At 34.7% G+C, this 19757-nt stretch overlaps 1 protein-coding gene across 3 annotated transcripts; it reads right to left on the reverse strand.

The window, feature by feature from the left end:
- Positions 1-2463: 2463 nt before the first annotated feature.
- LOC149956193 (heterogeneous nuclear ribonucleoprotein L-like) lies at positions 2464-18269 on the reverse strand. Of its 3 annotated transcripts, XM_090165412.1 has the most exons (14): positions 18195-18269; positions 18052-18123; positions 15864-15904; positions 13428-13500; positions 12691-12778; positions 11837-11931; positions 11660-11726; positions 8233-8788; positions 6978-7104; positions 6798-6919; positions 5094-5298; positions 4971-5028; positions 3621-3719; positions 2465-2691 (listed from the first exon to the last, which is right to left on the reverse strand). In XM_090165412.1, exons 2-14 carry the CDS (start codon positions 18097-18099, stop codon positions 2636-2638), a joined length of 1635 nt encoding a protein of 544 aa, XP_090021538.1. In that variant the 5' UTR covers positions 18100-18123; positions 18195-18269; the 3' UTR covers positions 2465-2635. The 3 variants fall into 3 exon arrangements, with proteins under 3 accessions (XP_090021539.1, XP_090021538.1, XP_090021537.1); XM_090165413.1 differs by having other exon boundaries at positions 2464-2691; positions 3621-3707; positions 18052-18257; XM_090165411.1 differs by having other exon boundaries at positions 18052-18257.
- Between the last annotated feature and the right edge of the window lie 1488 nt (positions 18270-19757).

A 19757-nucleotide genomic window follows, 5' to 3' on the forward strand; every position in this document is an offset into this window, starting at 1 on the left:
TTGAATACGTGTAAAGTTAATGTTACCAACCTAATCTAACTTCTAAACATATAATATAGGTTTTTTTAGGCTTATAAATGACATTAGAACATTTTATATAAGACCAGTTTAATAATTCATAAGCTAGGGGGTAACTGGTCATAAGGACCAGTTTAATAATTCATATGCTAGGGGGTCACTGGTCATAAGGACCAGTTTAAAATAAAACCTTATTTCCAAGGCTGATGACCACCATAGCTTGGAAGAATAAAGCCTGCCGGGATTTCGGCTTCACCAGTGGCACAACTTCCGCCTTTGTAAAATGGGGGCTATTTTCACCTCGCGCCATGTACAGACCCCGATTCCTTTATTCCGAATCGCAGCAATCTAGGCGGGAATCATAAATTATTCAGAATCAAAAAATTTGGTTCGAATCATGGAATCATAAGCGAATCAACTTCGAATCACGGAATCATAGTCGAATTAACTTCGAATCCTGGAATCACCTCTAGAATCAGTAATCATCCCCGAATTGTGGAATCATACCTGGATACCGAATCAGCGTGGAATCACGGAATCACTTAATCAGTGCGAAATCACGGAATCACTTAATCAGTGCGAAATCATAGAATCAGAGTAGAATCGCGGAATCACGAATCTTTGGAATCAACTCTGAGATTCCTCGATTCCGAATTTTGTACACATTTTCCTTAAGTGACCATGGCAAATATTTCTCGATGAGTGACGGACCCCTCGCATGGCCATCTCTAATAAAATTGGCTTTTTCCGGTGTTGCCGAAACTGGTACATATGTACTTTTTCGGTACGATTTGAAATAACCAAGTACAAAAGTACTTTTTTTAAAATTTTAAAGGGAATAGAACCTCCAACGCGTTCTTTATGGAAGACCCCATCAATTTCCTTTATTCCCTTCACAATCGACGATTATCAGCGCCGCAGGTGTGAAAAGCCATGGGAGGCAGCGGACAATATTGGAACCCTCGGAGGGAGACAGAAATACCAGAGGTTATATTCCCTTTAAGGAGAATTTTAGTACGTTTCAGAATTTTGGGAAATTTTCCTTCCGAGGTCTTTGAAACCCATAAAATTATGAGAAAAACGACCTTGAAGAAGCTCCTGACTAGGTTCAGCGCCCCACTCAAATCTTCAATTTTTTTATAGGAAAAATAGGATTATTTTTCTAAAAATATAGAACTTTATAGGACTATTTTTACAAAATTATAGGATTTTATAGGACTATATATGCTATTTAATTAACTAACTTAATACATTTAAAAACAAAATCTATATTTAGAGTAATAAGTCTTTGATTTACACTTAAAAAAATTAAACTATTTAACCATTTTATCACAAAAATATACTAGTAGCTAACCATGTTATCAATAACAAAAGTATAGACTAGAATGACTTGGTATAGGAATTTAACTGAGTGGCTAGATTTGAAATAGGCAAAATATCAAAATTATAGGATTTTATAGGACTTTTGAGGGATTTTGCTAAAAATATAGGATGTTATAGGACATTTTTGAAAATATAGGATTTTATAGTAATTATAGGACCTCTGGGGGCCCTGCTAGGTTAGATTTACAATAATATACAAAATTAGGCTTTTGAGACTGACACGTTCAAAGTTACCAAAATTTGGTTGTACCACATTTCAATTTAAAATTGAAATATTTGAGAAAAAAATAAAGTTAAGCGCCATCTATTAAAACTTTTTGGCGTTAAAAATATACAGAAATAGCTGGCGCACTGTTTTTTATAGCAAAAGTACAAAAAGTACGTTTCCGTATTCTATAAAGGTACATTCTGAAAATACCTTGGGCCCTTTTGATAATACAGGTAGCCATGATAGAGCTGACATTTTATCAGTTGGGATTTAACACAATATGCCAAAAATATAGGACTGTAGGATATTTATAGGACCATTTCAGAATTATAGGTTGACTTTATAATCATAAAATTATCACTTTCAAAACAAAATTCTGGAACACATTGCAAATCTGACAGACTAAAAACATTTTCCTTTTCTAAATTAACCTTATAGAGTAGTAGCACTTCGTAGCTTTGGCCATGGCGGCCATTGTGGGGGCAAATTTTTTATGAATAGGAAAAAGCATGGGTGACGTCGTGTGACGTAGAACTGCCATTACTCTATAGAAGAATATTTAATTACGAAGTGTTTATGTTTACCAATTCATTAAATTCTGTATGCAACTGTAAAACACTTTGAAGTAAAAATGTTGGTAACAATAATTTATGGTCTCAATTGGTAGGTAGTAAAATTCCAATACAGGCTTCCAGAATAACAGCATCTGATTATTATAAATGTCAATTATATATTTAGCTGGCAGGCCTATAATTGGCTATTACTATCTTAAATTACACAGTCAATGGGCGAGAAAAAATGAAAACATTTATTCTTTTATGTGGAATTACATTCTTATTACATTTGTCTAAAACCAATGAGATGATACAAAGTATTAATGATAACAAGATTTAACTGTTTTAAGCCACAAATGGAATGAGATTTTGCTCAAATTTCTTATTTGTAAAAACAAACTTTTTAGCGCTTGATTGATTTGACATTTAAAAACTTCTGATGTAACAATGCAAATAATGACATGATTCTAGTTCATTTCCTACTTGCACTGGAAAAACATAATTTGAAGGTGTATGGAAATTTCCCACCTTAAAAAAATGAAAAATTAAGTTATTTCTCATTTGTTTCAAAGTTAACGTTTTAAACTGCTTAAGTCAGTTTCATCATGGATTAAGAAATGTTTCAGGTCATCCCCGCTCAATCACCTTTACCCAGTATATATTAGGATCGTTCTGATTGAATACTTCCTTAAGAGTTATTATAAAACATTCAAGAATTACAACTTTTATTACAAAATAAACTAAGTTTTGACTGATTTAAATAACATATTTATACTTAGGGATAGAAGATCCGCGGGCATCATGGTCAGTTTTTAGAGAAATAATGATATACTAAGCTAATTGGATTGTTCCAAGGGGCAGGGCCGTTTCATCCAATGGGCTTAGTGGGCACTGTGCCCAGAGCAGTGGCGTAGACAAGGGGAGGGTTTCTGTGTCCAAACCACCCCCTTGGGTCTTTGAGGGTACTAATATTTCACCCCTTCTCAATCCCTCGGGTATTTTAAATAGTTTGACTGACCCGGGGCCTATGAAGGTTCAAAGGGGCCAAAAAAATTTTATGGGCATGAAAAAATGCAATTAAAAAAATTTCTTCTTAGAAATAGGACCTACAAACAGGCCCGGTGTTACAGTGTGTGGGGCCCAATTAAGCAAGATATGAGATAGGAGCCCAAAAACGTTTGACAATGAAAGCGGGGCCCTAGGCGGTTGCCTCACTTGCCTTGCCCTAACGCCGGCCCTGCCTACAAAGGTCTTAGTGCCCATGGCCTATGAAGGCTTTAAAATGGCAGTTTACTGGGAAGGAGCCTACTTTTTGAGCATGAGGGGGATTGGATACAAATCTAAAAATTAGTCTTAGAAATATAATCTTGTTAATACCAAGTTATACAGATTATAATAATATAATAGGGTGTTAAGTTTGATTATTTTTTAAAATTTAAATAAAGTATAAGTCATACCTTTAGTTTTTACAGATGAATGATTACATTTTATTAGAGCTTCTGTTGCTGCAACTGAGTTGGTAAACTCCAAGATACCAGATGAAGCTTTATCAGGATCTGTTGTAGAATAATTTATATTAACCAGCTATTGGTTTAATGCCACAATTTAATTTTTTTTCACGAATTTAAAGGAACTATTTCTGAAATAATAATAATAGGTTCTCCCTTTTTATATTTATATTTTGTAAAAAAGGGATAACCTTTTATTATTTCAAAAATAGTTCCTTTAAATTCATGGGGAAAAAAATTAAATTGTGGCATTAAACCAATAGCTGAGCGAGCTTAAGTTAAAATTACACTACCCCAAAAAGGCTTTTTAAACTCCTTAAATTTGTTTACTATCACTTTGGTGTTTTCTCTATTTCAAGAGTATACAAAATGCTTATGTCCCAATAGCTTAATAAATTATTTGCTTCTCATGTGTGAAGAAGCTCATCCATAGCAGGTATATAAAGTTTAATATGTCATCCAGAGTATCACTTGGTTTTCTTTTGGGTAAAGTAAAATCAATTAATTTAATAGATTTATATTGGATTTTTTTAAATTTATTTATTTCTGTACAATGGCTCTTTCTGCATAACTGAGGGACACTTTACTTCTATCAATTAGGTTTGTCCAGGTTTGTTATGAATTGAAATTTTTACCAAATGAACTTTATACCTTTTATTCCACAATAGTGATTTAAATTAATGATTTAAAAAATATTAACCAGCCCTGCACTTCAACAATAAGTATAAATTTGGTAATAATTATCCGTTAAGGCCTTTTCACACTATCCAACATTTTGGCCCAACTTTGTTTCTCAGTGTTAATTTCAACTCTGGTTTGCGAAACTCGTTGAACTTTTTATGGAGCATGTTAACCGGCAAAGAACATTACTCTAATTCTTAAAAAAATACCTAGAGCTTCTATTACAAAATGTGTTAATTTACATAAATAAAGGTATTTTATATTGAAAGGATGTGTACGAAAACTATTAGATTTAAACCTCATTCACAAAAACCAGCTTTTCTAAAATCTCTGCCAACAAATAAGTTTGTGTGGTTAACATGTGTAAATGTTTTCGATATTCATAAGGAGAAACTCGGTTTGTGACTCTTGTTGGGCAAAAATGTTGGTAATAGTGGCCAACTGGGGAATGCTTAAATCCATTCTCTGAAAACTACTCAAAAAAAATTATTGAGGCCCAAAAAAACTTGGAATATCACTTTAACTATATTAAAAACGTTTTGGTTAAGACTTTGGTGCCCCTGTTCTAATAAACTTAAAAATTGATAGCAACTAGTATGATAGAAATAATAATCTCACTTTTCTGCGGGAATGGTTTAACTGCAATAGGAATTGGTGCATCAGCCCTCTCAAAAACCTAAAAAATTATTTATTTCATTAATAAATGTTAAATTTAAATTCAAAGACAGTGATCCAATTTACTTGAATAATCTCTTCTTCCGTAACATCAGGAGGAGCGTTAAAATAATGTAAGACTGGAGTAGGTGACTGAATACGGTTTTTACGAGCTGCATCAGCGTTAACAAATCTATTGTTTCTCACACCAATATACTCTTTGTACGAAGGGGTACCATCAGAAAGATCAAATGGTTGTGGAACATCTTGTAGCGCTGATTGCTTAGATGGTCTAAGAAATATTAAAAAAAATTATGGTATTTTACCAATTTACTACAGTTACCCGGGAAAACTAAAACCAAAGTATTTTACAGCTTTAGCTCATCGCGGATACCATTAATCAATTTTTTGTCTATTCCACTATCATGTGTATCAGATTTGTTGCCTGGTGTACCACAATACAGGGTGCCCACCACCAGAGGTCCTCATCATAATGCCCTACGCCAGGACAGGTGACAGAACAGCCAAGGCAGCAAGAGAACCCTAATGCTGACGGTCGCAACCACCGCCTCATAGCAGACAACCAAATGCCTGGCTCCTGTCTCCGTTAGCCTGAGCCAAAACCTAGTTTCCAGCCCCTATCTGACCAAAGTCAGGGGTGGAGATGGGACCATTTGATCACAGCTAACATCTCCCAGTGCACCACCACCCTTATGGGTTACAAGAGCCGGACCCCGACTCCACAGTAAAGCCAGCAGTTATTGCACACTGAGACCCTTGAAAGGCCCTATTCCACCATCATCCAATAGGCATTGTTTAAAATTTTGCTTTGCCCCACCTTACCTCCTTCTCTAGCTGAAAGTTAGCATAGAAATAAATGCAAGTTTTGTTGCCCATTTTTATTTATCCAATAGATGTTTCAATTAAACATCTTCAAAGAAATTGCCAAGAATTAATATTTCTGAGAGTCAGGACCAACAAGTCACTGTTTATAAAGTGCTTGTTAAAATAATTAAAACTTTTCACTCGTACAGTATGCAACAAGTGTTCCTTTTAACAAAGATTTTTTTACAAATTAAGGCTTAGAAAAAACACAACGTTCTATTTACAGGTGAAAAGTTTCCATCATTTCAACATGCCCTATATGAACAGTAATATGCAGTTCCTGGCTCTCGGAAATAAAAATTCTTGGCGATTTCCTTAAAGATGTTTTATTTAAGCACCTATTGGAAGTCATTTCATCATCATCTTTCACAGCTTTCATTATTCATACAACCTATTCTTGTGGGGAGGTTAAATTAGACATAGAAAATTGCTGGCACCTGCCTGTTTGTCTCTTGATTTTACCCAATACTAGTGATAGGCTAAGGAAATTTGCATGACAAAATTAAAACAAAACTTTCAAACTCTGGTGAGGCTATTTAACTTCGGTAATGAATGGGAATTTGAATCATATGTCAAATGGGAAGGCAAAGTATTGGAAAATTATGGAACAGAAATGGATGGGAGAAAAAGCAATAGGGAATAATTAACGCACATGCTTTATAAAATTTGATATATTCACAATTATCTGTGACAGCAGTCTGGTATCCTAATAACTATTTAACTAACTCAAGTTACATGCTTTTGGACATCAGGCGCTAATAAGGTCAATCCAGATTGAACTTATCAGCATCTGATGTTCAAGCTGAAATCTCCCACTAATATCAAATGCATTTTATTAAGATTATACAGTATGAAATACTTAAGGTGGTAAAAACAACATCAATAATAAAGATTGAGCAAACCTACCCTAATGACATTTTCCTTCCAAAAAACTCCACTCCATTCAGGTTACTCAACACCCTTTGAGCTCCACCGGGGTCTCCCATTTGTACCATGGCACATCCCTCTTTGCTTTTTAGAAACTTAATCTGTTAAAGAAAACAAACCATTAAAAATCTTAAAACAATAGAGATTGAACTTCCTTACTCGTGAAACATTTCCATATAGGCAGAAGATATTGAACAAACGATCACAGTTCATGGTATCATGGTCTAAACCATATATCATTAAAACGCAGCCAGGTGCTCCTTCATCTGCTGTGTCATGGTAGTCACTAATTTAAAAAGAAACCATTATTGTGTACTTCAGTTAAATTAGACAAAATTGTTAAAAACTATATCAAAAGATTGGTTACACAAATTAATTACTAATAATGTTATTATATTTTGAAAGATTCAGCATATAAGTTGTGAATAAATGACCAATTTATGTAAGCAATTTTTCTAGAATAAATTTTTTTGGGCATTAAGTATTTTACATGGGTAAATTTTGATGAATAATTAAATCACTGAATTTTCAGGTATAGGTTATTTATTATTTCAAGGCTATAGAGAGAGAACCTGCGTGATTTCACACTGACTCTCCCTATATTTAAAAACCGGGGCTAATCTCTTCAGATGTTTGTCTCTAATATCATACACGGTTGCCTCTTGTTTTAGATTCATATTCCCTGGCCATTCCCAGAGATTTTTCTCTGTCTTATTTTATGTCAAACTTTGTCAATTTTTGTACTATATTTTAGTAAAGGTTTTCTATTTGTGACCAAAATTCAACTCCCAATTTTACCCTGACGTTAATACTAATATTTGAGGTTCCCTGACTTTGTGAGCCATATTCAAATTCCTTGACTTTTACAGGAATTCCAGGCAACCCTGTTATATCCGAACTTCTTTTATGGGAAAAACCCATTTAGCTCGCATACAATTGATAATTTCCTTGATCAGGTTAATGATATGTGGTTACAAATATTGTATTGTTAAATACTAATTCAAACTGATTATGAGTTTTTGAAAAACATGTACATCCAAGGCTCTTTCATTTGTGGCCTCCCCCAAAGGTCACGTGTTTGGTTACATGACTTTTTCATAGTACAGAATAGAAGAAGCCCAGTGGTTTAATTAATTTAAAAATTATTTTTTAAAAACGACTACTTTCACGTTGTAATCTTCTAGTGAATAATATTTCAATATACTAGGCATATGCCATAACATAAATTACCCCTAGCAAAATCAAAATTTCAGATTTCTTTGATGGTTCTGATATTTTTGTTTCGCCTATAAGGTTCATAGGGAAAATATTCTTGTTAAACAAAGATATGGTTAAATTGTAAAGTAATATAACCATTCTTTTATAGTGAAAATTCCCAAAAATGATTTGCAATTGAAAACAAAAAATCACATACCCTTCAGGTTCTCCATAACCTCGATTCATATTTTGCCTATAGCCATTGCCATAGTTGTCACCTCCTCCAAAGCCAGAATAGCCTCCCATTCCTCCTCCATAACCATAGCCACTTCCATCCATTCCGTAGCCTCTGGCACCACCCATGGGGCCACCCATTGGACCACCCATGGGCATCATGGGACCACTGCCTCCCATTGGACCTCCCATTTGGCCACCACCCATCATGCCTCCCATGGGTGCACCAGCCATTCCACCCATGTTTCCAGACATTCCTTGGCCCATTCCAGCCATATTGTTCATTCCTTGGCCCATTCCTTGACTCATTCCTCCAGCCATGTTGTTCATTCCTTGGCCCATTCCTTGACCCATTGCTGCACCCATGTTGTTCATTCCTTGGCCCATTCCTTGACCCATACCTCCAGCCATATTGTTCATTCCTTGGCCCATTCCCATATTCCCCATCCCTTGGCTCATTCCACCAGACATATTTCCCATTCCTTGGTTCATGCCTTGACCTTGACCCATGCCTCCTGACATGTTATTCATACCTCCACCTGAAATACAAGAGAATCAGATCTGAAAATTGTAAAATCTTGTGAACATTTTAGAACTGAATTGTTGATTAATATTTTATACAACATTTCTTGACTGAAACTTTTTTAAATTAAGTTAGTATGAACATAAATTTTTTTTCACTTAAAATTTTTTCAATTGACAACTGCAAATATTTATCAACAACACAGTCAAACGCAAATTGCTGAAATACATAATTATCGTGCACAAGATAATTGAAGAAACCTGGTCACAGGGAAATCAGAAGGTAAGTTAAGCAGTTATACAAGTAACACTGCTAACAAAAGCTGATATATTAGAGGAAAATTTACACAGTTAAGGCAATTTTTATATTGCCAACACCAGCTTTCATTTCAAGCAAAAACTTGGTATCTTCTGCAGTAGTAAATTTGATGATCGGCGTTAGGTATAATAGTAGGCTCATTGAAATAAGCTTATTTTTTGTACTTGTTGGCCTACGAGAAGAAAACCTTAACTCACGATGAAACAAGGGGCGAAGATGGCAGTCTTTAACACAGGGTATTCTTCAAAGTCTTGGTTTACTATTAAACGGTACACCGCACTGCTGAGCCACATGAACATACTCATCCTACAGACAAAAAAGTTCGGAAAGGAAGATGTCCAAAGAAACAGCGTATTAGTTTTAATTTCTTTTGTTGTTTAGGCTTAGGTACGTCAGTAAGTCAGGTAGGCAAATCACTGTAAGCCTGCGGTATCTTGCAATCCACATCTTTCAGGATATCTTCAGCACTTGAGAAAGGTAAGCCAGTCATATTTGGTAGTAGGATATAGGCTTTCAAGAAGTTAGCGTAGGAAAGATTAAGCCTAATCCCAGCAATAAATTCCAAGCACAATGTTTTTGTCTTCTGTTTAGAGTTACAGATGAGGCGTGGGATATTTTGATTTTGATGATAAACGAGTAAGCCTACTCCCATGGAATCTTCGTAAAATCCCAAATGGGAGCACAATTCTTCATATTTTAACACAACACACTAGTAAGCATTTAGCTTCACAATTTTAAAACTGCCTGTCAAGAAATGTTTAAAAACCGTTCCTGCAACACTGGAAAATATTAAACAAGGGGGAGGAGCATAAACTATGTAAATGAAAAAGCAAGTGAGCAGAAATACATGAGACCAAATTATAGGACACCAATTTTTGGAGTTATGCATTTAATCCGAACCTTAGGGGCAGAACTTCACAATTTTATCTGATTGCCAGGTACCATATTAAAACGCTCACAGCAGTGACTGAGGAGGGAGAAGATATCAGGTGAAAGAGTAGGGGTGGACAATGCTTCTAGTGTTAGACAATAATATTCATGTATTTCTGGTGTGGAGCATAGAGCATATTTATACAAACATGGGAAAAGGTAAAATTTCAAATACCATCCTACTCACGAAAGTGGCAAACTTAGCCACCCATAAGTATTCTTAATTTGCTTATTCCAAAACCATATAATGACAATGCTAGAGCAGAGCTCACCAATACCAAGTGATAGGTAAGAGATTAGCATATATTAAAATGAATATATTTTCTATTGATTGGTTTTAAAAAGTGGAGCCCATTTAAGGTTCTTTTAAATTTTTTGAAAACACTTTGGTGTGCAAAATTTAAAACCTCACTGAAAACTAAAACTTTTTTAAATTAACTATACCAGAAATCATATTCAAAATAAGAATTTACCGTTAAACGTAGTTCATGTCTAGTAAAATTTTTTTTTAAACTACCTCCACTTTTGGTTAGTGAAAATACATTAAATTTAATTCACATAAACCTTTATTTCATGTAAATTAAATCAGAATGATGATTATGACAATTACTTAAGCATTGTAGAAAATGAATTCATAATGAATTGTCATCCCCAAATTTGGGAGGATATAGCATCAGAAGCGTTGTAAGACCCATTATTGGCCTTCCAGCGTAGTGAAGTAATGTTTTTTCGAAGGAAGGAAGGGACTATCGCCAAGGTGGAAAAATTATTTACAAAGAAAAAAATCAATTCCTAAAAAAAGGGATTGCCAGTTCTGTGAAAAAGGATAGCTACCCCTTTGCTTTAGACTGGAAATTCAGAGCAAAGACCATTAACATTAACTGTAACAATTACTATAGCTACACTACAATCGATCACGAATACTTTTAGCAATTAACGAAAAAATTTAACATTTCTTTCAATCAGTTAAGTGAGTTACAAACATAATAGTTTAAATTTAGTGGGGAAATCCATCCAATAAATATATCCTCAAGACTACGAAGGTACGCATTTCATTTTTATGGCCCAGATATGCCAAAAGTACCCGGGATAAACTTAAGAACGAAAAAAGCCTTCATTTTAAGCATAATTTCAAATCATGAATAATTTGAAAACATTGTGATCACATCTCCCCTTACATCGATACTGGAATGTTCATAAGCTCAAGCACTTTCAGTAAGAATTGGGAACATAATACAAATAGTCAAAGTACATAGCTACAAAATTTGTAGCTAAATATACAAAACAGCAGAATAAATACTATAAAGATAAAATTTTATAAGTTTTAACTTAGTGACCAATCACAAATGTTTGTAAGAGTTAAGCCTACAATAGTAGTGCTAGTAAGAAAACACAGAAAAATACAATTTTTTTTGTAGGTGTAATTTTTATAAACTTTGATTTTAACTTATTAACGATATTCAACAGTTACGACAGTAACAATGTTATCATGTAAGTATATAGTTATCATTAAAGTTTGATTGTTATTGGAAAAACCAATAAACATATAACATAAAAATGCTAGCGTTCTAGCCTACTTTTTTTTAAACAGCACACTTGGTAACACTATAAAACCTTCAAAAAATGGAAAGAAACTTACCACCCAAATTAGGATTGGTGTAATCCCAGCTTTCATCATCATTTTTGAATACATTTAACTTGTCAGGCTAAAAAAAATATTAGCATTCTTATAGGCTGTGAAAATTCATTTAATTTTCATTTAAAAATTATACTAACTTGTTGATTTAAGAAACCATTTGCGAAAATGTTTACTTACTTTGGCAAATTCAATTTTCAACGTACAACACCCAGAGTAAATGTCTTTTCCATTTAGCTTGTCTTTAGCAGCCACTGCAGACTGAAGATTGTCAAATTTATACATAGAATTAAGGATAATATTACATTTTCTGTTACTGCTAAGCGTCCATAGCACTAATTGTGGAAATTAATCAAACAGAGCCTTAATTTCTAATTTTGGTTCACCCTAGCTATAAATAAATTTAACCCTGTAAATATTCAACAGGAATACCCTACGTCCCGCACTTCTTTCAACATGAGGTGGTTTCTTTTGTTGTGGGATTTCAAAGTAGGGTAAAAAGAGTAACGCTATGACGTAATTTTACTCAGATTCTGTGGTGGCGAATAGTTAGTCAGAGTAAAACGTTTTTCAAAATGGATGACTGTGGCCTTTTTAGCAGGTAAATTCTGGCTAGCAGATGACAAAATCCAATTTACTCCTTTACACTTCTTTTTCAGAAGGAGTAAAAAGAGTAGCCGTAATACTCCAGAACAAGTTAATAGTTTATGGGGCGGAATAATTATCATCCTCAGAACAGGCTAATAAATTTTTTTTTAGTAAAACAATAACAGGCAAAAAGAAACCACCTATGATAGGCAGAACGCCTATTTAAAATTTAAAATAGGGAGGTGGATTCTATAGCTTTTGTTTGGCTATTTAAAATGTCCAATCACAATGTCTGGCTTTTGGATAAAAATGGACATCACAGACTGCAAAAATGAATAATGCTGTGCCGATATGTGTCAATTTTTCATAAAACCATTTAAAAAACCAACTAGTACAAAATTAAAAAAAGAGAAAATTAGACTTTAGTCATGAGTTAAGTAAAGGATATTCAACCATAGCTTGAACCCCATTCTTTTTAAATATGACAATCCTTATAACTTGACCACTACCACTACAAATCTTTTGTAAGACATCCTGTAATAAAAAAAATTATGATGAATAAAAGCCAGAATATAATTAGTGGGAATGATTATGTTAAGACGATCTGGAGCAATCATGGTCTAATTTAACTAGTGGGTAGGGGGGGGGGGAAGCCCCCTCGATGTGTCAATCCCATCAGAGGAAGTCAGTGTTAGGGAAGCAAATAGATACCCAGCTAGTTTTTAGGGAGAAAGGAGCTTACTGTTAAGCTGTCAGGTGGATTAGGAGCAACGCTAAAATTCGGGGGGGGGGGGGGGCGACTACCTTTGTCCTTTTTTACCCAAAAATATGATTTTGAATATTTTTACAAGATAAGTGTATTTTAAAAAAACCCATATTTTGGAAAAGGTGCTATTTGCAGCTACTCTAATCTGGATGTACTTAATTTATATCCACTTTAAGTACTTCCAGATTAGAGTAGATGCAAATGGCACCTTTTCCAAAATATCGGTTGGATAAAAATAAACTTTTTGACCGTAAAATATTACCGTCAGAAGTCCGTTAGTATTCCAAACCATATTTTTAAGAAAAAGGACAGAAAGGTAGTCACCCCCCAAAAATCGTCTTAAAATAGTAATTATCCCAAGCATAAACCAATAAATTTTTGGTAAAACCATGGATAAGTTTAGAAATCTTAACTTACACATGTAATAGGGTACGCAGGGTTTAAAACCGTAATAAGTAAGATATGATTTGGTTTTGTTTCTTCAAAGCTCCTAAAACAAAACAAAAAATTACTCAATTTGCTGAACATACCTGGCTATGGAGGAGATCTTAGGAAGAAAATAACTTAAAAAGGCACATGCAAAAACTACATACAATACTCCATCCACAATTCCACATAATATGTGGTTAGCAGGGTGACCACAGATAATCTCAAAAAATACATAGTATTTATAGAAAAATAAAGGACCATACAGGACAATAATCGAAATTATAGAAAACATAATTATTAAAGTAAAGAATATAGTTTTAAAAATTAATTGAGTATGTGACGAGATAATTTTGTTCTAAATGCTTACTAGCTTAGTAGTTTTTCATTGTAACCCAACTACCTGTTTAAAGGCAATATAAGTCGCTAGATGACTTGGGCCTAAGGTGGTGCGATTATTTTTATAAATGCACGTAATTAGAATTTTCAGATTACAGAGCCACTTAGTGGCCAACATGAGAAGCTAATAAACTACTGGATTTTAGTCTGCAGATGATTGTTCATTATGAAACACAAATTGTCCGCTTAGCAGACCAGAATCCAGCAGTTCAAGAGCTTCTCACATTGGCTACTAGATAAATGGCTCTATATAAGCAGAAAAGGCTAATTGCAATGGGTCAATCAGAAAAAAGTTTAAAAAAAAATAGAAAAATATAGGCCAATTGTAATTAAAAGGTTATAGGAAGACTTAAAAGATTTAGGAAAATAGGAGTTGTGAAAGTGTGATCACCCTGGGTTACATTAAGGGGGACTTCAGGAGCACTCACAACTATAAGCATGATTTTTTAACTGTAAGCTAAGGGACAATACATTAACCTGTCTTTGGTTCCTTACATTCAAAAGAGACTTGGACAAAATTTACAATGTTCAAACACCCCCCCTATAAAAGATGTGTGAGGATTACAATTTAACCCTAGTTGCCTGGTTACAGGTGCAAATTCTACTCCAACCAGAAATAGGCAACTGCCAAGATCAACCCATCACCTCAAACTAGCGATGCACTGATATATCAGCCTATTTTTCTAATATCGGTATTAGAAAAATATTTCCAGGAAAAACTTTTAAAAATAAGAAAATTCTTGATTAACTAACTAATGAAAATATTTTATTTGATTGGCCGTGCCAGACTTCAGAAGCTAGATCATACCATGTGTATCAAGTAAAATGAAAAGAAACGTATTCGGATATGCTCTTGCTTTTTTAATGAAAATTATAATAAAGTGGTATAACAGTGCACTGCAGGCCCATTGCCAGAAAAATTTCGTTAATGGGGCAGTAGCTTTTTGTGAGGGGGCAAATTTTATCCGTTACCTAATTTCAAAAATTAACATCAGTGGCGCCATGAAATGTTTTTGCAGACCATTCTACAACTTATACTTTATTAAGAAATAGTTTCCTATTGCAACAGATGGAGTAACCAAAAAGCGCTTTTAAATTGAAAGTCCCGCCATCTGTTGCACGAAGACGAATAACGATGGCGCCACCGTCATTCGTTGACGTACGAATTTTTATTAGAACGCCGAAAGAGAAACGATTAGTGTGTTTTTCGAAGAGCGAGTGACCTGTTGACGGATTAAGCTTAGGGCTAGTAAGAAATTACTAAATTCAAATGGAGTTCCTTGTAAGAATCTTTATTTTATTTATATGATTTCATTTAAGTGTATTATTGTTGTATAATTGTAATTACCCAAGAAATTACAACTGTAATAAAAATTATTCTTTGCTAGACAAACGGTGTTTAATTCCTTCTACGGAAACCGATAGGTAGATTCCCAATCGAGCACATTGTAACGGCGGTGCTCGCCTTAATGTCGATAAATTAAAGTAATTGGGAGCGCCATCTGCTATACTATAAATAACGATCTAAAACTTCGACAAAGACAAGTGGTTCAAAAGGAAAATTTCAACGAATAGAAGTTTAAAAAACTAATAAAGATGAAGGGGCAGAGTGTATTCTTTGAGGGGGCAGGTGGGGCAAAAAAATTTATATGAGGGGGCAACATTTATTTTTGAGGGGGCATTGCACCCAAATGCCCCCTGTGGCTACGGGCCTGGTCTGAACTGTCTTTTACAATGATTTTATCATACACACTAATGTTATGATAACTTTGTTAATATCGGCCATATATCGTTCGATTTTACGGCTGATATCATCTGCCACGAATAGTCGATACATGGTGCATCACTACCTCAAACCACATTATTTGAATTTTGCCACCAAATCAAATACATGTACATGAAATTTTTAGTTAATAGGCAGTAGCCCTCAAATCTACAGATGCCATGACTCTCATCATGCTAGCTAGGTCCATCTGTCTATGGTTATTAAGATAGAATTGGATTAGTTAAATCTTAAGTCATTCTTACCCCCCACCTCCTTGAGTCTGTCCACTGTACACTGTTGGATCCTAAAAATATACCAAGAAATTAAAGGGCAACGAAAGTCGTGATGCAGGGCAGATGAATGTACCATATGTTATAGGTAAAAAAAGCATCTGTGCATGCGCCTCTGGTGGGAGAACGGAAATGTCAGTGGGAGGGACTGAGAGCAAGAGAATGCCTGGATTTGAGGTAGAGGGGGTATGAAAGAGGGATTGGCGCATGCACAGATACAGATTTTATCTTGCCCTTTAAAGAATAAAATAGTTGATTTTATAAAATAAAAAATGGTCTTGCCCAACTTCTTAAAATGTTGCTCTTACGTCACAAGACACAATTTTATTAGTATATTCTTCGCACGTGCGATTTGCATGCGAGCTAGAAATATTTATCACGACTGTAGTGCGCACTCGTAGACTTTCAAAAACTAAAAGAGACTGTAACGTAAGAGCCACCTTAAAACAAGAAGGCCACGTTAGTTTATAGAAATAACTATTATCGCAATAAAAAGCTTTCATTATTATTATTGTTATTAATTAAATCTAACCATAACAATTGATTCTAAACAATACTCTGGATTGAAACTTTTTTTGTTCCTTGTTGAAGAGCTAGGGTTAGATAGCCTTAAGAGCTCTCGAGATTGTACGGTCAATCAGTCAAAAGTTAATGTAACTTGAAAATAGTGCTTAGAAATTAGTAAAATTTTGATAAATTAATAATTATATTAAATGAAGTAACCCAAGTGGAAAACAGGTAGGTAACAGGTCCTGGAGAGCTTGCAAAAACAGCAATTTATATAGTAATAAATATTATGAAGAATGTATTTATTTATATTTAGGAAGAATGATTATGTTGCAACAAGCGCCGGACACGTTGAACGCCTTTCCCCCGTCTCACGCGGGGGGGGGGAAGACAAAACGTCACCGGCGTTTGATTACCATCGCGTTAGGTGACGTAAATTTTAAGCAGCCAATGAAATACCGGGACTATTCGTTTTAATTTAAGCGGAGGAGCGTACTGGGGGGACCAACGGGTGGATTGAGAGAAAGGCTAAAAACCGTCTCGACATAGAAATTCTCCCTAGGTATAAATAAATACATTCTTGATATTATAAAGGGGAAAAACAAGTATATAAAAGCTAAGTTTAAGATGAGAGGCCAAGATGTTTCTTTAACTGAATTTAAAAATGATAAATGGACCTAAGGGAGACAAGCTCTTTAGGTAAAGCGTTCCAAAGTGGAGTGACTCTCCTGATCTTTATTAAATTTATTTAAAAACAGCTTCCTAGAATGACCCCCCCCCCCGAGTCCCTTTGGCATTATCCGAATAATGAAAATAGAGTTGCTTTGAGTCACATAAAATTTTGAACAAGCTTGTCAAATCAAGGAATAAACGATGGACAGAAAGAGGACCCCAATTAAGTGTGGAAAGTCGTGTGGCACGAGGTAGATAGCAAAGTTGGTAGGGGATTCGAGAAGCACGAGCTTTTACATCATCAAGCATTTCTATATCTTGAGCCTTATGAGAATTCTAGATTTGACAAGCAAATTCCAAAAGAGGGCGGACATAGCAGTCAAAGAGTTTACTGAGCATGGGGGGGTTAATTCCCGAAAAATTTGCTATAATAGTAGCTAATAAACCATTTGGACGCCCACACACTTTGGAAAAATGATCACGGAAAGAGAGGTCATGTGAAACATGAACACCTAAGTCTCTACATTCAGGAACTCTCTGAATGTTACAGACAGACAAAAAATAAGGGGAAGGCACTTCTGTTAGACATTTTTGACTTTGAAAAGGGAGAACTACTGATTTAGAATTTATTCTTTTAAATTTTTGTTTTGCATCAGCACATGAAACAGTACTAAAATGTCTAGTATTCATAGTTTAATTTTTGTTTAATTGAAAATTTTTGTCTTAAAACCCATATTTGAGTTTTTAGCCATATAGAAACATCAATAACTTTATGTACTATATTTCAATTTATTATGCTAGGTGTGCCTAGGTTGTCCTTTACCTTATTTTAGGAAGTGCTTGAATAATTCAAAATGAATTTAGTTTTTATCTCTCCAAAGTGGTTCATTTTATTCCAGCACCACACCAAAGAATTAGTGAAAAGAACTATTACAAATATCCTATTAAAGCTTAGGCCTATAGATCTAAAGTATGACCTTACCATATCAGTCCTTTGCCGTTTAACAACATGGCCTTCGTAACCAGACATTTTAACTCTAAATTGTTAGGACCCCTTAAATTAAATGCAAAATAACTAATAAAGTTTTAAAATAATAGTATTTGGTAAGTAAGTGTTGACTATACTTCACAAAAGAATTCCACGAAATTAGGCTTAAAGGGGACGACTAGACCATTGAGTTAGGAATATAGTACTTCTAGAGCTACAATGTATATCTGCTGTGGTTGGGTTATTAAAGGATCACTTTTTTGAAATCATGTACGAATCGAAACAGTTATCATTAGTCGGTGGCGTCACCTATCTTTCAAAGAAAATATAATTTTTTTAAATGTCGTCTGCTTATACTCGATTCACGCTAGTGGTAGATAGCGCCACTGGCTTAAATTATTATCTCCGCTAACTTGCGGTAGTAAGTTTTTTAATTTCTTCAAATTTGTTTAGGATTTAGATATATTATCCCTTTTAATTATGGACTAATCTACTTTTTCGCGTATTTTATCATCCTTTTCACAGTCCATAGGTGGTCTCTTCTAACTTAGCCACCGACTAATGATAACTGTTTTTCTTCGTGCAAGATTTCAAGGAAGTTCCCCATACATGAAATACAAATTTTGACTCTAGAAGTACTATATTCCCAACTCAATGTAATAGACTAATAGTACGAAAAACGAGAACCACCGTTGATCAATGTAAAGATAACATTAACACCTAAAAGGTATAAAAGACCAACAACGTTTGGAGAAACTAAAATATATTTATTTTATTAAGATAACTTCGCCTTCAAAGCCTATCGACCGAAGTACTGCGTATCGGTTTTAAATAAATAAATAAATAAATATATTTTAGTTTCCCCAAAAGCTGCGGCAGTCCGAAACTCTTTAAAAAAATCGGGGGACTGTTTATTATTTTGTTTCAAAAGGAGGGAAAGTGTCGAAAAGCCCACGGGACTCCTCTCAAATAATATCGTAAAAGGGGGAAGTGGTCACTAAAATCAAACCGAGTTGAGTAGGTGTGAAATTCAACTGTTATTTTTTATAGATTATAAAACGACCATAATCTCAGATAACCCTACAGAAAAAAAAAGAGAGTAGGTAGTCCCGGAGTTCTCAAAAAAATCACTCAGTCCAACATGGTCCAACGGATTCACGTTAATTTCCAAGTCTGCCTTTTCAGCCGAAACAGGAAGCTAATGGTATAGATATAATTACTTACAGCCCTGGTACCAAATTACCTGGGAAATAATTGACTGAATAACCAAGAATGTATTTATACTTATGGATAATAGCAGAATAACACTTTGAATATTCTTTATTAAGATAAATTATGGGTTTATGAGGTATAATAGACGCTTCAATCAAAGACTAGGGGTACCTTCAGCAGCGCTCATCGGACTCACCGATTAGTAATCGCTGACATCGGTTTCCTACTGTACGCTTTAAGGCGTTTCCGGTTTCGACGCCACGATCGTCATCGGTTACTCACCGAAGTCATCGGCTGGAAGAGCCGGTTTCACCCAAGGTTGGTAAATTTTAGGCAATAAAGGGTTTCACCGATGACTGACGTATATCTACTATGAATTCAACGCCATTTTAAAAAAAAACACCGATGACTGAATAAAAGCGTTCAACAACTTACGACGTCAATCACGTCATTATGACGAAAAAGCTCATCGGTGGAAAATATAAATC

This window comes from Leiobunum rupestre, chromosome 2, assembly GCF_980474605.1.
Source record: "Leiobunum rupestre chromosome 2, qqLeiRupe1.1.hap1, whole genome shotgun sequence".
NCBI classification, from domain to species: Eukaryota; Metazoa; Arthropoda; class Arachnida; order Opiliones; family Sclerosomatidae; genus Leiobunum; species Leiobunum rupestre.